Source organism: Microcaecilia unicolor, chromosome 7 (genome assembly GCF_901765095.1).
Source record: "Microcaecilia unicolor chromosome 7, aMicUni1.1, whole genome shotgun sequence".
NCBI classification, from domain to species: Eukaryota; Metazoa; Chordata; class Amphibia; order Gymnophiona; family Siphonopidae; genus Microcaecilia; species Microcaecilia unicolor.
Window position 1 is genome coordinate 174368052 of NC_044037.1, and position 20072 is coordinate 174388123.

At 44.1% G+C, this 20072-nt stretch overlaps 1 protein-coding gene across 1 annotated transcript in view; it reads left to right on the top strand.

Annotated features, from left to right (window-relative positions):
- The first annotated feature begins 15928 nt into the window (after positions 1–15928).
- TMEM237 (transmembrane protein 237) overlaps positions 15929–20072 on the top strand; it is an 80628-nt gene continuing 76484 nt past the window's right edge. Inside the window, exon 1 of the mRNA XM_030210114.1 lies at positions 15929–16012. Coding sequence (XP_030065974.1) covers positions 16001–16012 — 12 coding nt within the window. The 5' untranslated portion in view covers positions 15929–16000. The remainder of the gene's footprint in view (positions 16013–20072) is intronic.

The window sequence follows — 20072 nt, forward strand, 5'->3', positions numbered from 1 at the left end:
CGCGATGGGCGGGAAATCAGTCCGCACATGTGTGGTGCGCGCTGCACACTCACCAGAAAACTCTGGCAAAACTTTTTTTATATTTTGCTTGCAAAATGCCATCCGATTCCTGGGCCAGTGCGGACGTCGACCCACATGTGAGAACAATGAGCCAACTGTCCTCGGAGAATACCTGCTAAAGGTAAGTATCTTCGCTTTACCATCTTAATGAATGCAATATATCCTACACAGAGAAAGGAAAAAGCTAACTAGGCCAGGATTGGCTGAGGAAGGTTGGTGTGAATGCTGCCTTGCTTTGTTTTGCCTCGCTGACCCAGCAAGATATCATGTGCACAAACAAATATAAAAAGTAGTGCTTTGTAATGATTTGTTTTAAACTCCTGTTTATTCTGTAATTGGAAAATGTTAAATGTTTCTAAATAAAGTGGTTTATTCAGTGTATATGCATTCTTTTATAAATGTTTTGTAGGAATGGTATAGGAAAGCTTCCTTCATATTGTTAATTGAACAATAAGACATTGAAGTTTATAGTTCTATGATTACTGGGGTTGTTTTAGGGCTGCTGAGAAGCAGAGCCAGGCCTAGAGAGGTCTGCCGCTGCCCTGCACCCCCCTATTCAGGCTGCTTCCTCTGCCCCTTGCCCTCCTTACCTTCCTGCATCTGCTCCTCTCCTAGGTCTGTTACTCTCCTGCTCTTGTGTGCCAGGACCCAGGTTTTCATGTTAACGTAATCACCTGGGTCCCGACATACAGGAGAGAGACCTGGAGACCGGGCCTGGGGAATCTTTCCCCACCTGCCCCTCCCCCCTCGGCGGCCCTGAGTTGTGTACGGGGCAGCATGGGTTGAAGCCCTGAAAAACTTCAAACATGAGAGAAAATGATTGGAAGCACTTATTAAGAAAATTACTTGTTACTTTGACTTTGTGCTTGCTTTTAATTTTATTTGCAGTATTTGTATCCTCCATTTTCCCACACACTAGCATGCTCAATGTGGCTTACAAGACACCGTATTGGGTCGATGTTAAACAAATACAATCAGAAGTAGGGTAAGGGAAGGTAGAGGTAGATGGGAACAATAAATGACAAAGGAAATAAGAAATAAAATTGTCTTTCAAATCAGTGCAGGGTTTGAAGCAGCTAAGCAGATTCAGAAGGGTAGGTCTTACAAAACAAATAGGTCTTTAAAGTTTGCCGGAATTCTAGATGGTCATGTATCGTTTTCACTCTTTTTGGTAATGAATTCCACATTTGAGTACTTAAGTAGGTGAAATTGGACGCGTAGAACGTTTTATATTTAAGACCAATGCAATTACGATAATGAATATTCATATAGGTACAAGATGATCTGGTACTATTCCTGGCAGGAAGATCAATCAGAGCAATCATATAACCAGGGTCTGCACCGTAGATTATCTTGTGGACCAGAGTACAAAGTTTGAAAGTAATGTAGGCCATGATAGGGAGCCAGTGCAGTTTCAGTCAAAGAGGTGTAGCACTATCATATTTTGTTTTGTTGAATATCAATCTGGCCGCTGTGTTCTGGGCAGTCTGGAGTTTTTTCAGAAACTGGACCTTACAACCTGCATATAATCTATTACAGTAGTCCAAGTGGCTCAGTGCCAATGATTGCATCAAGTTGTGGAATACTTCCCTTGGGAAGTAGGGTCTTATACGCTTAAGCTTCCACATGGAATAAAACATCTTCTTTACAATGGCTGTAACTTGATTTTCTAGGGTAAGATGTATATCGATAACAACACCTAAGATTTTAAGGCTATCTGAGATAGAGAGAGAATAAGCTGGGGTGATTAGGGTTGCAGGCTTATATGAAGTAAATGGAGATGAAACGATAAGACAATGAGTTTTCTCAGTGTTCAATTTCAACTGAAATGTGGTGGCCCAAGATTCCATGATGTTCAAGCAACGATCAATGTTACTGGAGATTTCAGATAGGTCATGCCTGAAGCAGGGGCGTAGCTACGGGTGGGCCTGGATGGGCCCAGGCCCACCCAATCTCAGCTCAGGCCCACCCAAATGACGACGACTGGAACGGCGACTTTTTTTACTCTAAGTCGCAGCGATGAACGGGCGGGCAGCGCTTCGGTAGTAAAAGCAACAAGTAGGCAGGTTGACTGCTCCGTCATTCGCTTCCCTGCTTGCCCTCTGCGTCCCGCCTTCCTCTGACGTCATTTCCTTTCGGGCAGGCGGGACGCTGAGAGGGCAGGGAAGCGAAGGACAGAGTCGAACCTACCTCCTTGTTGCTTTTCCTACCGCTGCCTGCCCACTCGTTCATCGCTGCAACTTCGGGAGTGCAAACAGCAAGCAAACCTGTGAGCTGCTTCATCCACGTTGTCCTTACAGGTGGCTGGGAGATGCGAAGGGGGAGGGGGGGAGACGCTGGACAGAAGGGGATAGGCAGAAACAGGATGGGCAGGGGAGAGAGAATTGCTGGACAACAGGGATTGATGGAGGGGATAGGGGAGAAAGGAAATTTGCTGGAGATGGGTGGAGGAGAGGGCAGGGGAGAATGTAGAGTTGCTGGACAGAGCGGAGGGCAGGGGAAGGAGGAGAATTGCTGGGGATGGATGGAGGGGAAAGGGGAGAGAGGAGAATTGCTGGGGATGGATGGAGGGGAAAGGGGAGAGAGGAAATTTGCTGGAGATGGATGGAGGAGGGGCAGGGGAGAATGGAGAGTTGCTGGATGGAGCGGAGGGCAGGAGAAGGAGGAGAATTGCTGCGGATGGATGGAGGGAAAAGGAGAGAGGAAATTTGCTGGAGATGGATGGAGGAGGGGCAGGGGAGAATGGAGAGTTGCTGGACGGAGCAGAGGGCAGGGGAAGGAGGAGAATTGCTGGACATGGATGGATGGAGGGGAAAGGGGAGAGAGGAAATTTGCTGGGTATGGATGGATGGATGGAGGGGAGGGCAGGGGAGAGAGGCGAATTGCTGAACATGCAGGGGACAGGACATTTGCTGGATATGGGTGGATGGAGGAGATGGCAGGGGAGAATGGAGAGTTGCTGGACAGATGGATGGAGGGAGGGGAGAAAAGTCAGAAAGGAGATGCGCATGGATGGAGGGGAGGGAAGAGAGCAGAAATGCTGGACATGGATGGAGTGGAGGGCAGGAAAGAGAGGAAAAATGTTGGACAAGGATGGAGGGAAGGAAAGATAAAGGAAGGAAATGCACATGGATGGAGGGTAAGGGAGAGAGGAGAAATGCTGGACATGGATGGAGGGGAGGGAAGACAGAGGAAGTAGATGCGCATGGTTGGAGGGGAGGGAAGACAGGAAGTAGATGCACATGGAGGGGAGTGAGGAGAAATGCTGGACATGGATGGAGGGAAAACTGCTGAGTTTAAGGGCTGGTTTGGAACACGTTGAGGGCAGATACTGAAACTCGGGGAAGGATAGGGACAGGGCTACAGATGGTAGACAGGACACATAAGGACACAGGTGGATGGTGGACATGGTGAGAGAAAAAGTATCAAATGGAAAGAAGACACTGCATAAAACAGAAGACACTGGGACCAAAGTGAATAGATCGGACAACAAAGGTAGAAAAAAGTATTTTATTCAGAATTTATTAATTGGATTATGTCAGATTTTTGAAATGTGCATCTGTGATATTTTGCATGTAAGTTTCAATTTTTCTGGTATTGCTGCATGCTGAGTCTGACATCTTGAGTTAACTTTCCAGTTCAGTATTTTGCCTTCATATTTTTTGATTTCTAGTTCATTGTGTCATGTCTGTTGTGTCATGTGTTTTTCATGTGTAATCAAGGTGCAGTATTCTCTAGCGTGTAGTATTTGCAGCCCTTTTTGTTTTGCTTTTTTTTTTCACGAGGTAGTGTATTGGTGTTTTAGAGCCTAGTGTAATTACAGTTCTGCCTTTTCAAGCATAAGGTTGTAGCTCATCCTGTCCTTGGAATTAGTGCTGTTATGGTTTAGTAAGGGTATGAGTGAGTTTTTGCACAAGTTTGTGTATAGCATTTTGCAGTAGAGAGATTGTGGGATAATGTAATTATATTTAAAAATATCAATTTTTCCATTAAGTAGGTATGTGGTTATACTGATGCAGGGCAGCTGTTGGGCAGACTACTTAGAAAACCATCATCAAATGAATTCTAAGGCATTATTTTGTAGGATCCCAAGAGACACTACTCATATAGACAGTGCATGCCCACCCATATTAGCTCTGGGCCCACCCAAAATCTCAGGTCTGGCTACGCCACTGGCCTGAAGGGGATAAAAATTGTAAGGTCATCAGCTTAAATGGAGAATATCACCTCCAATCCCAAGATGATCCAGTAAACGGAGGAGGATGCTATGATTTATCATATCAAAAGTGCTTGACATGTCAAATTGGAGGAGGAAAACACTTTTACCTACTGCCACCTCCTGCTTGAATCTAGATAGAAGAGTGACTAGGACAGTTTCTGTACTGTGTAAGGGGCGGAATTCAGACTCTGAATCATGTAATAATGTAAATTTGTCCATGTAGTCCATTAGTTGTTTGGACACCATACTCTCCATCAACTTTACTGCAAGTGGGATGGAAGCCACAGGATGATAATTAGTAAGGTCGCTTGCTTTTTTTCTTTATGTCCTTAGGTACTGGGGTGAGTAAAACGCTGCCATGCTCCTCTGGGAAGAGACCCTGTTGTAGCATGTAATTTAGGTAAGAGGTAAGGTCTTCTGTGAAGCAGGTTGGTGCTGACTTAAGTAGATATTTGGGACAGGCATCCAACTGGCAGTGTTTAGTGGAGAATTTCCGAAGTGCAGTGTTGACTGTTTCAAAAGAGATTGGTGCGAATTTGGACCAGTAGCGATCAGCTGGAACTACTTCTCTGTATGGATACAAATCATCAAGGAATTTCTCCAAATCAGCGGTACATAAAGGAAGTGTTTTACGTAAATTTATTATTTTATCCCTGAAGTAGTTGGTCATATCATCTACAGGAGTTGCGCCTGAATTATTGGCCGCGATTTTACATTCTAACCTTTATTTTTGAAACAACGGGCTAGATTCTATGTATAGCGCCTCAAAAAAAACCCACACGTGGTATTCTATAAGTCATGCTTAAAGTTTGGCACTGTTTATAGAATTAACGTTCAAGCGGAGAGGTTGCACATAAATTTGTGTTGCCATTTGCACCAATGAAACTGTGGTGCAAATGCCCATGCCTAAATTTATGTTTATTCTACAATTACGCATAACCCATTTCTATGCCCCCTTTTTGTGGCTGTGCTTAAATTTTAGGTGTGGATCTCACACCTAAATTTACATATGTAAGTCCCAATAAATCAAGGATATAGGATTGCTGGGTAAATTTATTAGTACAAATACCCGACGTGGCCATGTTTCGCCCTACAGCAACATCAGGGGTTAGAAACTAATAAGAAACATAAAATATTAAATTAGTCAAAATGATAAAATCAGCAAACAGTAATAGAAATATAATCAAATTTAAACAAATAAAATATAATTGATCACAATAAAAACATCAATAAATGAAACTGAATGAAAAGCTTAGTTAGAAATACCTCCAAATTAAAACAGTTATATAGAAACAATAGGAGCAAAAACCAATTAAATATATATGATCTCTCTATATAAAACGCACCTCCAACATTCTAATGAAGCCTCACTTTCCCAACGTTCTAAAGTGAGGCGGCAGAGACCACGTTTTGAACATTAGTGTTTGTCCCGCCCACGCGCTGCTGATTGGCTGTGCCTCAGGTGATGCACACAAAGTATGGTTCCACCTCCCAAACACTCACATGGACTTAGAAACCACCAAGCCTTTGAATGGGACCGGTGCTGCAGAGGAGCAGGAGTGGGACAGTGAAGAAAATGCAGCGGCGTTCAGGAAAAAAAAAAACAAACACACACGAGTCCCGCCCCTTCCTGAGGAGGGGGTAGTTACCAGCACGGGGACCAACCGGAGGAAAGCACAGACGAAGAACGCCACTAAACAACCACTACATCGCGGACCTTACTCTGCAAGCTGTTCATGCGGTCAGTCTCCAAGCCGGCGTTCAGTGCCTACAACAGAGACTTCCAAACACATGTGCCCTCAGCCCCGCCCCCCCTACAGAACGCCACCCACATTCCACACTAAAACCAAACCAACCCCCCCACAAAAAAAAAAACCCACCCAAACGGAAACCTCCGGCGCCCAACCCCCCCCTAAAAAAAACGGATCACAGCCCACCTGAGTGCGCAGCTGAAATCAGTGCCTACAAGGAGACCTCCAGACACATGCGCCCTCAGCCCCGTCCCCCCCTACAGAACACCACCCACATTCCACACTCGAAAAAAACCCATATCTACTCCTACTGCCTGCCTGCAACGGATCCCTCTGGTTTCAACAAAAATACAAGTGCCTACAAATACCACATCAGAGTGCCCTGCTGAATTAAGATTACTGTATCACACTCACACGCAGAGAATCACCCCCTACCAGCCACAAAAAACCCCCACATCTAATATGGACAATCAGCATCACTCACTAACACACATACATACAACCAAACTGCCCACCACCCAAAATGCCACACACTGCCATGGACAGACAACATCTTGCTTTCACACTCATACACACACACTCCCTCCCCCAACCCCCTTAATACAAAAACTGAAACAGTAAAAACCTACATCTCTCTCTTACAAACACCCACAGACTCCCATAATCCCCCCCCCCAAAACACAAACACTCATACAGAACAACCCTACCCCACAAACACCCCCCCACAAAATGGCACACACACCCACAGACACCCACAACCCCCCTCAAAACCACAAACACTCATACAGAGCAACGCTACCCTACCCCACAAACACCCCTCCCCCCCCCCAAAAAAATAGCATACACCCATAGACCCCCACAACCCCCCCTCAAAACCACAAACACTCACTCATACAGACTTTACAACTTAAAAAAAAACTCTTTTCCTTTTTAAAAAAAAATATATCCCTTAATATCAAACAGAAAAAGAAAACAAAAAAAAAAAAAACACATGCTAGCACCCGTTTCATTTGTTTTGGAAACGGGCCTTTTTTACTAGTCAATAATAATTTGAACCTGCACATACAAACTGCATGTAAAAATACAGACAATATGTGTAAAAATTTATCCTCTCAGAACATAGCCGAAATCTCCGTCCAAACCTTTTTTAAACTCCTCTAAGCTAACCGCCTTTACCACATTCTGTGGCAACGAATTCCAAAGTTTAATTACACGTTGAGGGAAGAAAAATTTTCTCCTATTCATTTTAAATTTACTACATTGTAGCTTCATCGCATGCCCCCTAGTCTAGTATTTTTGGAAAGCGTAAACTGATGCTTCACATCTACCCGTTCAACTCCATTCATTATTTTATAGACCTCTATCATATCTCCCCTCAGCCGCCTTTTCTCCAAGCTAAAGAGCCCTAGCCACTTTAGCCTTTCCTCATAGGGAAACCACCCACCACAAGGAGGTTTAATGAAGACAGGAGACGGCATACATAAGTATTGCCATACTGGGAAAGACCAAAGGTCCATCAAGCCCAGCATTCTGTTTCCAACAGCGGCCAATCCAGATCACAAATACTTGGTAAGATCCCAAAAAAGTACAAAACATTTTATACTGCTTATCCCAGAAATAGTGGATTTTCCCCAAGTCCATTTAATAACGGTCTATGGACTTTTCCTTTAGGAAGCTGTCCAAACCTTTTTTTAAACTCCTCTAAGCTAACTGCCTTTACCACATTCTCTGGCAACGAATTCCAGAGTTTAATTACACATTGAGTGAAGAAACATTTTCTCCGATTAGTTTTAAATTTACTACATTGTAGATTCATCGCATGCCCCCTAGTCCTAGTATTTTTGGAAAGCGTAAACAGACGCTTCACATTTACCCGTTCAACTCCACTCATTATTTTATAGACCTCTATCATGTCTCCCCTTAGCCGCCTTTTCTCCAAGCTGAAGAGCCCTAGCCGCTTTATCCTTTCCTCATAAGGAAGTCATCCCATCCCCTTTATCATTTTCGTCGCCCTCCTCTGCACCTTTTCTAATTCCACTATATCTTTTTTTAGATGCGGCGACCAGGATTGAACACAATATTTGAGGTGCAGTCGCACCATGGAGAGACGCAAAGGCATTTTAACACCCTCATTTTTGTTTTCCATTTCTTTCCAAATAATACCTTAACATTCTATTTGCTTTCTTAGCCGCAGCAGCACACTGAACAGAAGGTTTCAACGTATCATCAACAACGACACCTAGATCCCTTTCTTGGTCCGTGACTCCTAACGTGGAACCTTGCATGACGTAGCTATAATTCGGGTTCCTCTTTCCCACATGCATCACTTTGCACTTGCTCACATTAAACGTCATCTGCCATTTTGGACGCCCAGTCTCCCAGTCTCGTTAAGGTCCTCTTGTAATTTTTCACATTCCTCCAGCGATTTAATTACTTTTAATAACTTTGTGTCATCAGCAAATTTAATTACCTCACTAGTTACTCCCATCTCTAGGTCATTTATAAAAATGTTAAAAAGCAGTGGTCCCAGCAGAGACCCCTGGGGAACCCCATTGAGACTACTGACTGTTTAACCCTACTCTCTCTTTTCTTTTAACCAGTTTTTAATCCACAATAGAACACTACCTCCTATCCCATGACTCTCCAATTTCCTCTGGAGTCTTTCATGAGGTACTTTGTTAAACGCCTTCTGGAAATCCAGATACACAATATCAATCGGCTCACCTTTATCCACATGTTTGTTCACCCCTTCAAAGAAATGTAGTAGATTGATGAGGCAAGATTTCCCTTCACTAAATCCATGTTGACTTTGTCTCATTAATCCATGCTTTTGAATATGCTCTATAATTTTGTTCTTAATAATAGTCTCTACCATTTTGCCCGGCACCAATGTCAGACTCACTGGTCTATAATTTCCCGGATGTCCTCTGGAACCTTTTTAAAAAATCGGCGTTACATTGGCCACCCTCCAATCTTCGGTACCACGCTCGATTTTAAGGATAAATTACATATTTCTAACAATAGCTCCGCAAGCTAATTTTTCAGTTCTATCAGTACTCTGCGATGAATACCATCTGGTCCAGGAGATTTGTTACTCTTCAGTTTGTAGACCTGCCCCCACTACATCCTCCAGGTTTACAGAGAATTCATTAAGTTTCTCTGACTCGTCAGCTTTGAATACCATTTCTGGCACCGGTATCCCACCCAAATCTTCCTCGTTGAAGACCGAAGCAAAGAATTCATTTAATCTCTCCACTACGGCTTTGTCTTCCCTGATCACCCCTTTTACTCCTCGGTCATCTAGCGGTCCAACCGATTCTTTTGCTGGCTTCCTGCTTTTTAATATACCTAAAAACATTTTACTATGTGTTTTTGCCTCCAACACAATCTTTTTTTCAAAGTCCCTCTTAGCCTTCCTTATCAGATCTTTGCATTTGACTTGACATTCCTTATGCTGTTTCTTACTATTTTCAGTCTGCTCCTTCCATTTTCTGTAGGATTTTCTTTTAACTCTAATAGCTTCCTTCACCTCACTTTTTAACCAAGCCGGCTGTCATTTGGTCTTCCGTCCTCCTTTTTTAATACACGGAATATACAGTATTTGGCCTGGGCTTCCAGGATGGTGTTTTTGAACAGCATCCACGCCTGATGTAAATTTTTGACCCTTGCAGCCGCTCCTCTAAGTTATTTTTTTTTTTTCACCGTTCTTCTCATTTTATCATAGTCTCCTTTTTTAAAGTTAAATGCTAACGTATTTGATTTCCTATGTATACTTACTTCAAAGCTAATATCAAATCCAATCATATTATGATCACTGTTATCAAGCGGCCCCAGCACCATTACTTCCTGTCCTGCACCAGATCATGCGCTCCACTAAGGACTAGGTCTAGAATTTTTCCTTCTCTTGTTGGCTCCTGCACAAGCTGCTCCATAAAGCAGTCCTTGATTTCATCAGGGAATTTTACCTCCCTAGTGTGCTCCGATGCTACATTTACCCAGTCAATATCGGGGTAATTGAAATCATCCATTATTATTGTGTTGCCCAGTTTGTTTGCGTCCCTAATTTCCTTTAACATTTCCGCATCCTTCTGTTCATCCTGGCCAGGTGGACGGTAGTACACTCCTATCACTATCCTTTTCCCCTTTACACATGGAATTTCAATCCATAGTGATTCCAAGAAGTGTTTTGTTTCCTGCAGAATTTTCAATCTATTTGATTCAAGTCTCTCGTTAATATACAATGCTACCCCTCTACCAATTCGATCCACCCTGTCACTACGATATAATTTGTACCCTGGTATGACAGTGTCCCACTGGTTATCCTCCTTCCACCAGGTCTCAGAGATGCCTATTATATCTAATTTTTCATTTAGTGCAATATATTTCCACTATTCTGTCTAATTTGATTGTAACCATATCATCTCTGATCTGGCAATAGCCATTCAGTGCATTGTAAGCCACTTTGAGCCTGCAAAATTGTGGGAAAAATGTGGGGTATAAATGTGCAAAATAAAAGCGTGGTGGACGCTTGGAATGCCCTCCCGCGGGAGGTGGTGGAGATGAAAACGGTAATGGAGTTCAAACATGCGTGGGATATGCATAGAGGAATCCTGTGCAGAAGGAATAAGGACACCTGATCTACTACTACTATGTTACTATGATTAAGAACTCTCCCATTTTATTTCTTAGGCTCCTGGCATTCACATATAGACATTTAAAATGATGTTTGTTGTTCCTATTTACATCATGCTTAGTACTTGACAGTATTCATTTGCAATCTTTTGTCTGATTTTTATTTAAGGACACCTGATCTACTACGGTCTCTTTTGCAACCTCACTATCAGGATACCTTATCTTCCCTATATTGGTGATATCTTTGAAAGATACCTTATCCCGAACCATGTGCTTTTGAGCGACTGTCAGCCTTCCCCCGCATTTCTAGTTTAAAAGCTGCTCTATCTCCTTTTTAAATGCCGATGCCAGCAGCCTGGCCCCACCCTGGTTAAGGTGGAGCCCATCCTTTCGGAATAGGCTCCCCCTTCCCCAGAATGTTGCCCGGTTCCTAACAAATCTAAAACCCTCCTCCCTGCACCATCGTCTCATCCACGCATTGAGACTCCAGAGATTTGCCTGTCTCTTGGGCCCTGCGCGTGGAATGGGCTAGAGGATCTGGATTTGAGCTTTCTACCTAAGAACCTAAATTTGGCTTCCAGAACCTCTCTCCCACATTTTCCTATGTCATTGGTACCCACATGTACCAAGACAGCCGGCTCCTCACCTATCTAGGTGATGCATGAGGTCCGCCACCTTCGCACCAGGCAGGCAAGTCACCAGGCGATCCTCATGTCCACCAGCCACCCAGCTATCTATACACCTAATGATCGAATCGCCAACTACAACAGCTGTCCTAACCTTTCCATCCCGGGCAGCACTTGGAGACATATCCTCGGTGCGAGAGGATAGAACATCCCCTGGTGGGCAGGTCCTGGCTACAGAGTACTTCCTACTTCACCAGGGTGATGCTCTCCTTCTAGGAAACCTCCCTCCTCCAAGGTAGCACAGGGTCTACCAGACTGGAGGTGGTACTTCTCTACAACATCCCTGTAGGTCTCCTCTATGTACCTCTCTGTCTCCCTCAGCTCCACCAAGTGTGCTTCTCTAGCCTCAAGAGAACAGTAAAGTTCTCTGAGAGCTAGGAGCTCTTTGCATCGGGCACACACATATGACATGACATCTCACCAACTTGGAGATAATCATACATGTGACATTCAATGCGAAAGACTGGATAGCACCCGTCTCACTGCTGGACTGCTGCCTCCATCTTAGTGTTTTTGAGTTTTTCAATAATTTAAAACTTGTTACATTATTAAGGATATTAGCCTAATATAAAAGTGTCTTTTAGTTTATATAGTATATTGTATGATTTGTTTAGTGTTTCCTTCTTAGATGGTAGTGAAATGTATTTAAAACTCTGCAAGAGCACTCCTTGCTTGTTACCCTAATTACACTAACTATAAATGAAGAGTTGTCCTAGGGTTGGGAAGACTAAACTAGGTCCTGCAGTGCCTGCTAGATTCTATCTGTTAATGCTGTGGTACAAAGTTTTATAACCAAGTGGAAAAGACTATGGAGCTTAGTTGATCACTAACCTACAATTCCTCCTCTAAACCCCAAGTTCCCAACGCACAAAGCAAAACAGTGTTCACAAAAAGTTGAAGCTGCGCCCCCCCCCCCCCCTTGCACAGCCTCTATATTGGTGACACCAAATCTAACTAGTTGCTGCATGCTTGTTGGTAGTATTTTTATTTTATCTCAGTTGCAGAAACATGCCAGCTTGTGCAGCACACAAATGTACACAGAGTAACCATCAGAACGGAATAACCTTTCATTGGTTAGAGTAGTAATTACTTAGTAATCGGTGTGTCATTTTGAGGGGCTGGTTATAGGGATACCCTAATAGGTGGTGTATTCATGCAGAGATGTTTTCGCCTAGTAAAGGGCTACCAAAACAGAGATCATGTTATGAGAATCAGATGGTCAACATTCAGAATTTTTATTTTAAACTACAAAGGTTTTTTTTTAAACCTTACTTAGGGCTTCTTTGAAGCCCATAGGAGTTGACTGGGCTTTGTTGCTTTTGCCGCACTGGGAATCCCTACTGTGGCTTAGTAAAAGGAGCCCTTAAGTTGAAACCTTAGAGCATTAAAAAAATTTTTTTTTCCTGTGCCTAGATCAAAAGAGAAAGAAGGTATGTGGGAAAACGCTCTTGTTTTGTGGAATGCAGTGATATATTATAAAAATGCACTCATTATTTGTAATTACTGCTATTTAAAAGAGAGGTATTGAATAATGAGGGAGGAGCTACCTTCATGCAGAAGTCCAGAGTCAGTCTAAAGGTGCCAGTTCTATTGTGTATATTTATTTCTACTATTCTGTGTCACTGTCTTTTCAAATATAAGCCACGTTGTACCCGAGTTTGCTTTGGATAATGTGGGATATATATGTCAAAAGAAATCCTTTATCCTACACTTTTTAAGGCACTGCCTATAGAACTGGATGGTGGTGGCGGCACAAGGAAAGGTCCGGTGAAGACTAACTCAAAATAACCTGTTATCTGGGCCTTAGTATTACCATATTGAAAATGCGCCCGTACCATGCCTCTCTGTTTATTAATAAGTTAAACAATTAACTGACTTTCTTGGAAGGCTTATATAAACTTTGCATGCATGACTAGGAGCACAAACATACACTTATTCAATATCACAATTCCTCAGGTATAGCCAGGGCCGGTCTTAGGCAGAGGCGACCAAGGCGGCCGCATAGGGCCCCGTGCCTAAGGGGGCCCCGCGCGGTGCACCTTAACTCTGCCTCGCTCGTGCCTCCGCTCCGAACTCTGCCTCTGCTTGCCTTAGTCGCCTGAGATGATCTCCATTCCCCCGGCTCAGCCGCTCCACTCCCGCCACCACCGGCGTGGCGTCCACCTCTGGCTTGGGCCCACTGAGCCTGCCGTCAGCTCCCGAGTCCCCGGACCCCGGCGACTGAGCGATGCCAGCGAGCCAGCCCAGGCAGCGACGGCCCTGCCCCCGATGGCGACGACAGACAGTTGCAGCGCAACGGCTCACCTCCAGGCTCCAGCTTCCTGCTCAATGTCCCGCCTTCTGATGTATTTCCTGTTTCCGGACGCGAGGGCGGGAGTCACTGAGTGGGAAAAGCTGGAGCCTGGTCGGAGGTGGTGAGGACGTGAGGTGAGCCATCATTGCTGACGCCAACAGTTGTGAACTTATGCCTAATCGAAATCGGATTCCATGCAGGCAGATCAGGAGAAGTGTCTCTCTCATCTAACGACGCTTGCGGACGGTGCAAGGGTTGGAAATGTCTGCCTCCCCGAGAGGAATTTGGCCCAACAACATTAGTTGCTGGAGAAGCTGAGCAAGTAAGATCTTCTGGCTTGGAAGAGGCTGTTTCTAATATATCTGGGTTATTTTCACATAGATCTGCAGATATTTCTCCTGATAAAAATTTGGATGGCAATAGCAGATTTAACTAAAATACTGCTTTCAGTAATTAATGATATGACACCTCGAATTAATCATTTGGAAGCTAGACTGCAATCACAGGAAGAAAAGATTACTAAGCTAAAATCTGAGAATGGAAATCATGACGTAGCAAAATCTGATATAAAGTAGGTACAATCAGTAAAACTATTTTAGTAACTGATGTGGCTACTTGCCTTTCTGGTTTGATGGGTTACAGAATAATAGGGAAATTTGAAAGTACTGGATCTTTTCTTCATATTTTTCCTTTATTCTCTTTTGCTATGAGAATTGGAACTACTAATTGTAGTGGACTTGAACTGAATAATTTCTGGGGAAGGGAGGTTTCATGATAGCATTGTACTTATTATTTCAATCAGTTTTTTTGTACAAGTTTAGCTTCATTTGTCTTTATTTGAAATTTCATAAATAAAATTTTCTAAAAATGGAATAATCTTATCAATGGGGTGGAGCTAGGGTGGGGGTGGGGCTAGGATGGGGCCCCATCAAATTGGTCTGCATAGCAGTGTTGCCAGGTGGGCGGTTTTACCGCCCAATTGGGCGGTTTTCGCAACCCGCCGCGGGAAACTTTTGCCCGCAGCGGGTTGCAGTTTTTTGGGCTTCTTTTTTGTGTTTTGGGCGGTTTTTTTGGCGGTTTTTCGGCCGCAGGGGGCGGGGTTAGTGACACTTTGGGCGGGGTTAGTGACATTCTGGGTGGGGCCGATGACGGGGGAGGCGGGGCTGATGATGGCGGGGGTGGGGTTGGTGACGGCAGGGGCGGGGGTGATGACGCGGGGGTGGGGGTGTCAGGGGCGGGGTTTGAGTTTGGGCGGGTTTTGGGCTGGATTTAGGCTGGTTTGGGTGGGAAAAAAATTTTCCACCTGGCAACCTTGCTGCATAGGGCCCTGCACTTGCTAAGACCGGCCCTGGGTATAGCCATAAAACAACCTTATAGTGTTTACAATGAGCTCCTTTTATTATCAAGCAGATAGTTTTCAGTTTTGGTGTAGTATAAGTTCACAAGAACAAACTATAATAAAACCAATGGACTACATTGGGGCTTATAGCTCACTTAGTTATGTTCAAATAAGACATCTGCAACAAAATATGTATTTTTATTTTGAATTCTAAAGCCATTTATCCCTGAAACATGTTGAAAACAGAATAATCCATTTGTGTATCTAAAATGTAAATTTCTACACAAGAGATGAAGATGTGATTCCATGTGCCTCAATGACAGGAGAGTTTAATTTTACTTCAATTTAATATCAATATATTCCAGCTTTATAACACCAGGCTACCCAAGGTAGATTACAGAAACAGTTAAGATGAACCCATCAGGAAACAGGACATCCTCACTCAAATTTGGCCATCTGTATGATTTAGAACAGTGTAGAAAATTGTGCACAAAATACTGAGTAACGTGCTATTTCTACCAGGTACAATAATTTTTGAAGCTGTTTTAGTGATATTAAATTTTTATTTCATGATATTTATATCTAGATATGAGAATAAATTTAAAAAACTGACAAGTAAAAATTTTTTTTTAAATCTTTTGCCCGCCCTCTTTTCAGGCACTGCCTATCCCACTGGAACAGCTTTACACTTTTTGCAGATGGACCACGCATAGGTTGGCAGTCCGTTATTTCTGAAACTCTTTCGCTGTTGTTTTCAATAGCGTTTGTTATGGCTTTGGGTTTACTAAAATGGCAGCAAGCTACGCCTACTGGCTTCAGTCCATATAATGAACTAGATAGGTTCACTCCGTCTCCTGTCATTAAACCTCTTTGCCCACGATAGGTCCCGCTGCTTTCCTTTCCTGGCCCGCCCACCTCTGAAGCAACTACTTCCTGTTTCAAGACGGAAAGTGGCGAAGGGAAATAAGTTGCGGAAGGGGGTGTGGTGTCGGAGAAGAAAATTGGTGGGCAACCTTAGGCATGAATTTGGAGGTAGGATGAGTGGGGGTGGAGCTTGCAATCGAGGGGGGAGAAGGGAGTGAAAAGCGGGAAAGAGGGAGAGAATGAGATGATCCCGGTCTTGATCCCATGTTGCTTGTGGAGAGGAGTCTGGCTTAACGCGTTTGACTTATTATCTCTGACTGTTCGGTTTTTATAAAACCTAAGTGAAAGTGTGTTCTTTTTCACAACCTTTTGATTTCTTGGAGGATAATGTGCACCTACTAAAGGTGCTGGTTGTGGGCTTATTTTTAGCCTATTCGCTAAAGAGAAGTAGGAACACCAACAAAACTTGCTTACATTTAAGGCATGATATCTTGTGCCTTAAATGCCTATACTTAGTTGTGCTAGAACATGTATAAATTATTCTGTAAGTTGCATGCATACTTGTGTGCTGCTGTGCCCATGCTGTACCCTGACATTGCCCAGGGACTTGCCCATCACCAGCAAAGTGCACAGGATCATATTGTGGCACATACTTTTCTGCCAGTTGGCATTGAAGTAATTTTTGTGCACAAGTGGGTAAAATACATTGTTTATGCACCTTCTTGCTGCTTATAACTAGGCAGTGCCTTGCAGAATTACCCCCTGAGGAGGCAGTTCTCAAAGGCGCTAATATTTACACGCAAAATGTGTGCCTAAATCAGGGACGTAGCCACAGGTGGGCCTGGGCCCACCCACTTTGAGCTCAGGCCCACCTATCAGCAGTGCACTCCATGTGTGCCCAGAATATAAAGCTCGGGGGAGGCGGGTTTTCCCTCCGGCTGCTGCTTCAGTGGTATTGCCCCCACCCCCGGCTGGCATTCTGCTAGTTTTGTTCCCTCCCTCGCTTACTGTCACTTCTGGGCCGCATGTTTTATTCTACAGCAAAGCTGCATCGGACTGGGCCTCTTTGCATGCTGTGGCTGCTTCCTTTGGGCCGGGCCCGTCTTCTCAGATATCAGCTTCCCGCCTCCTCCAAAAAGGGAAGTTATATCTGAAAAGGCAAGTCCGGCCCGAAGGAAGCAGCCACAGCATTCAAAGAGTCCTGTTCCGGCGCAGCTTTGCTGTAGAATAAAAAATGCGGCCCAGAAGTGATAGTAAGCGAGGGAGGGAACAAATCTTGCAGAATGCCAGCCATGGATGGGGGCAATACTAGTGGAAATAGCAGCCAGTGGAGAAAGCCACTTCCCTGAGCCTTATATTCTGCAGCATGCCAATGCTGGGTGGCTTTGGGGAGGGTGTGGGGGGAGTAAGTCGAGGCAATGCTAGGCGGGGTGGAGAAATAATTGTTGGACACGTAGGGGGGTGGGAGAGTGAGATGTTGCACGGGGAGAAGAGGGAGCGGGAGGGAAAATTGCTTTACATGGGTGGAGAGAGGAACAGGAGTGGTGAAGGACAAGAGAGGGAAAACAATGCTGGACAAGGCAGTGGAGTGGAGGGAGGAAAAAAGTGTTGGACATGGCAGGGGAGGGAGGGTGAGATGAGAGGGGAAATGTTGAACATGGTGCAGTGGGGAGGGGAGGGAGAAATGGAGAGATGCTGTATGGGGAGAGGGAGAAATATTAGGGTGCAAGAAAAAGGTTCAAGGCTTGCAAGCCCTAATGTTTGAAGAAGACTTGGATATTGTTGCTATTACAGAGACATGGTTCAATGACTCTCATGAATGGGATGCGACCATACTGGGTTATAATCTTTTTAGGAAGGATAGGAAGGGCAGACAAGGTGGAGGAGTGGCGCTTTATGTGAAAAATAATAGAGCAGCTGAAATGCAGGGGACCTGTGGAAAGGAAGAAGCTATATGGATTGCTCTGGAAAGAGAAGATGGAACTTGTATCCACACAGGTGTTATCTACAGACCTCCGGTACAAATGGAGAAGCTAGACAAGGATCTGATCGAAGATATCTATAAGCTTGGTAAGAAAGGGGAAGCATTGTTGCTGGGAGATTTCAACTTGCCTGATGTGAATTGGAACGTCCCATCGGCAGAATCAGAAAGAGGTAGGGAGATCGTGGATGCCTGTTAAAGTGCCTTGCTCAGAAAAATGGTGACAGAACCCATGAGGGAAGGGTTGACGCTGGATGTAGTGCTCACAAATGGAGGCAGTGTTTCCAGTGTCCAGGTGGGTGCCCGCTAGGCAATAGTGATCATAACACCATATGGTTTGATATAAGAGCGAAAGCAAAGTGCAGATGCACAATACTCAAAATATTGTATTTCAGATGTGCTGATTGTGGTAAAATGGAGGAATACCTGAAGAAGAAGCTGATGGCATAGGTAGGCACAGGTGAAGTGGAAGCGCAGTGGTCCAAGCTAAAAGCTGCTATAAGTATGGCAAGTGATCTTTACACAAGGAAAGTAAAGAAAAACAAGAGAAACAGGAAGCCTATATGGTTCTTCAAGCAGGTGGCTGAAAAAATAAGGGCAAAAGAGGCTTCGTTCAAGAAATACAGAAGAACGCAACACGAGGATCATGGAAGAGATTACCAGCTTAAACTCAAAGAAGCCAAGAAGGAAATATGGCAAGCGAAAGCGCAGGTGGAAGAAAAAATGGTTAAAGATGTAAAGAGAATTGACAAGATGTTTTTCAGATACATTGAGGAAAGGAGAAAATAGAGGAATGGAATTATAAGACTGAAAGATTGTGATAATAGCTATGTGGAGAGTGATGAGGGTAAAGCGAATGTGGTAAACAAATACTTATCTTCTGTGTTCACAGAAGAAAATCCTGGAGAAGGATCGTGGTTGGCTGCCAAGAGAATAGATATTATGCCGTTCACAGAAGAAAGCGTTTACAAGCAGCTTGAAAATCTGATAGTGGACAAAGCTATGGGGCCGGATGAGATACATCTCAGGATACTGAGGGAGCTCAGAGAAGTCCTGGTGGGTCCTCTTAAGGATTTATTTAATAGATCTTTAGAGACGGGAGAAGTTTCTCAGGACTGGAGATGAGCTTACAGGATCCGAGGGAACATGGCTTTACCAAAGGAAAATCCTGCCAAACGAATCCAATTGACTTCTTTGACTGGGTGACCAAAGAACTGGATGAAGGACATGCGCTAGATGTAATCTACTTGGATTTCAGCAAAGCCTGATACTGTCCCTCAGAGAAGACTCCTGACTAAGCTGAGAGGGCTGAACTTAGGACCCAAAGTGGTAAAATGGATTGAAAACTGGTTGACTGATTGGCGACAGAGGGTGGTGGTAAATGGAACCTGCTCGGAAGAAAGTAAAGTGAGCATTGGAGTGCCTGAGAGGTCGGTGCTGGGGCTGATTCTGTTTAATATTTTTGTGAGAGACATTGCTGGAGGGTTAGAAGGAAAAGTTTGCCTTTTTGCGGATGACACAAAGATAACCAGTAGAGTGGATACTTTGGAGGGTGTAGAAACCATGAGGAGGGATCTCCAAATGTTGGAAGAATGGTCAAGGGTCTAGCAGTTAACATTTAATGAGAAGACGTGCAGAGTGATGCACTTGGGGTGCAAAAATCCAAGAAATTTGTACCGGATAGGAGGTGAGTGATTGGTAAGCTCGGCTCAGGAGAGGCACCTTGGCGTAATGATGTCTGAGAATCTGAAGGCGACAAAACAATGCGACAAGGCGGTGGCCACGGCCAGAAGGATTCTAAGCTGCATAGAGAAGGATATAAGCAGTAGAAGAAAGGAGGTGTTGATGCCCTTGTACAAGCATTGGTGAGGCCCCACTTGGAGTATTGTGTTCAGTTTTGGAGGCCGTATCTTCCTAAGGATGTAGAAAGACTGGAGCAGTTCAAAGAAAAGCGACTTGAACCTGTATAGCCTGGAGGAAAGGAGAACCAGGGGTGATATGATATGATACAGACGTTCAAATATTTGGTAGGTATCAATCCACAAACAAAACTTTTCCAAAAACAGCAAGGTGGTAGAACTAGAGGGCATGAATTGAGGTTGAAGGGAGGAGGACTCAGGAATAATGTCAGGAAGTATTTTTTCACCCAGAGGGTGGTGGATACTTGGAATGCCCTACCGTGGCGGGTAGTGGAGATGAAAACCATAATGAAATTCAAAAGTGCATGGGATAAACACATAGGAATCC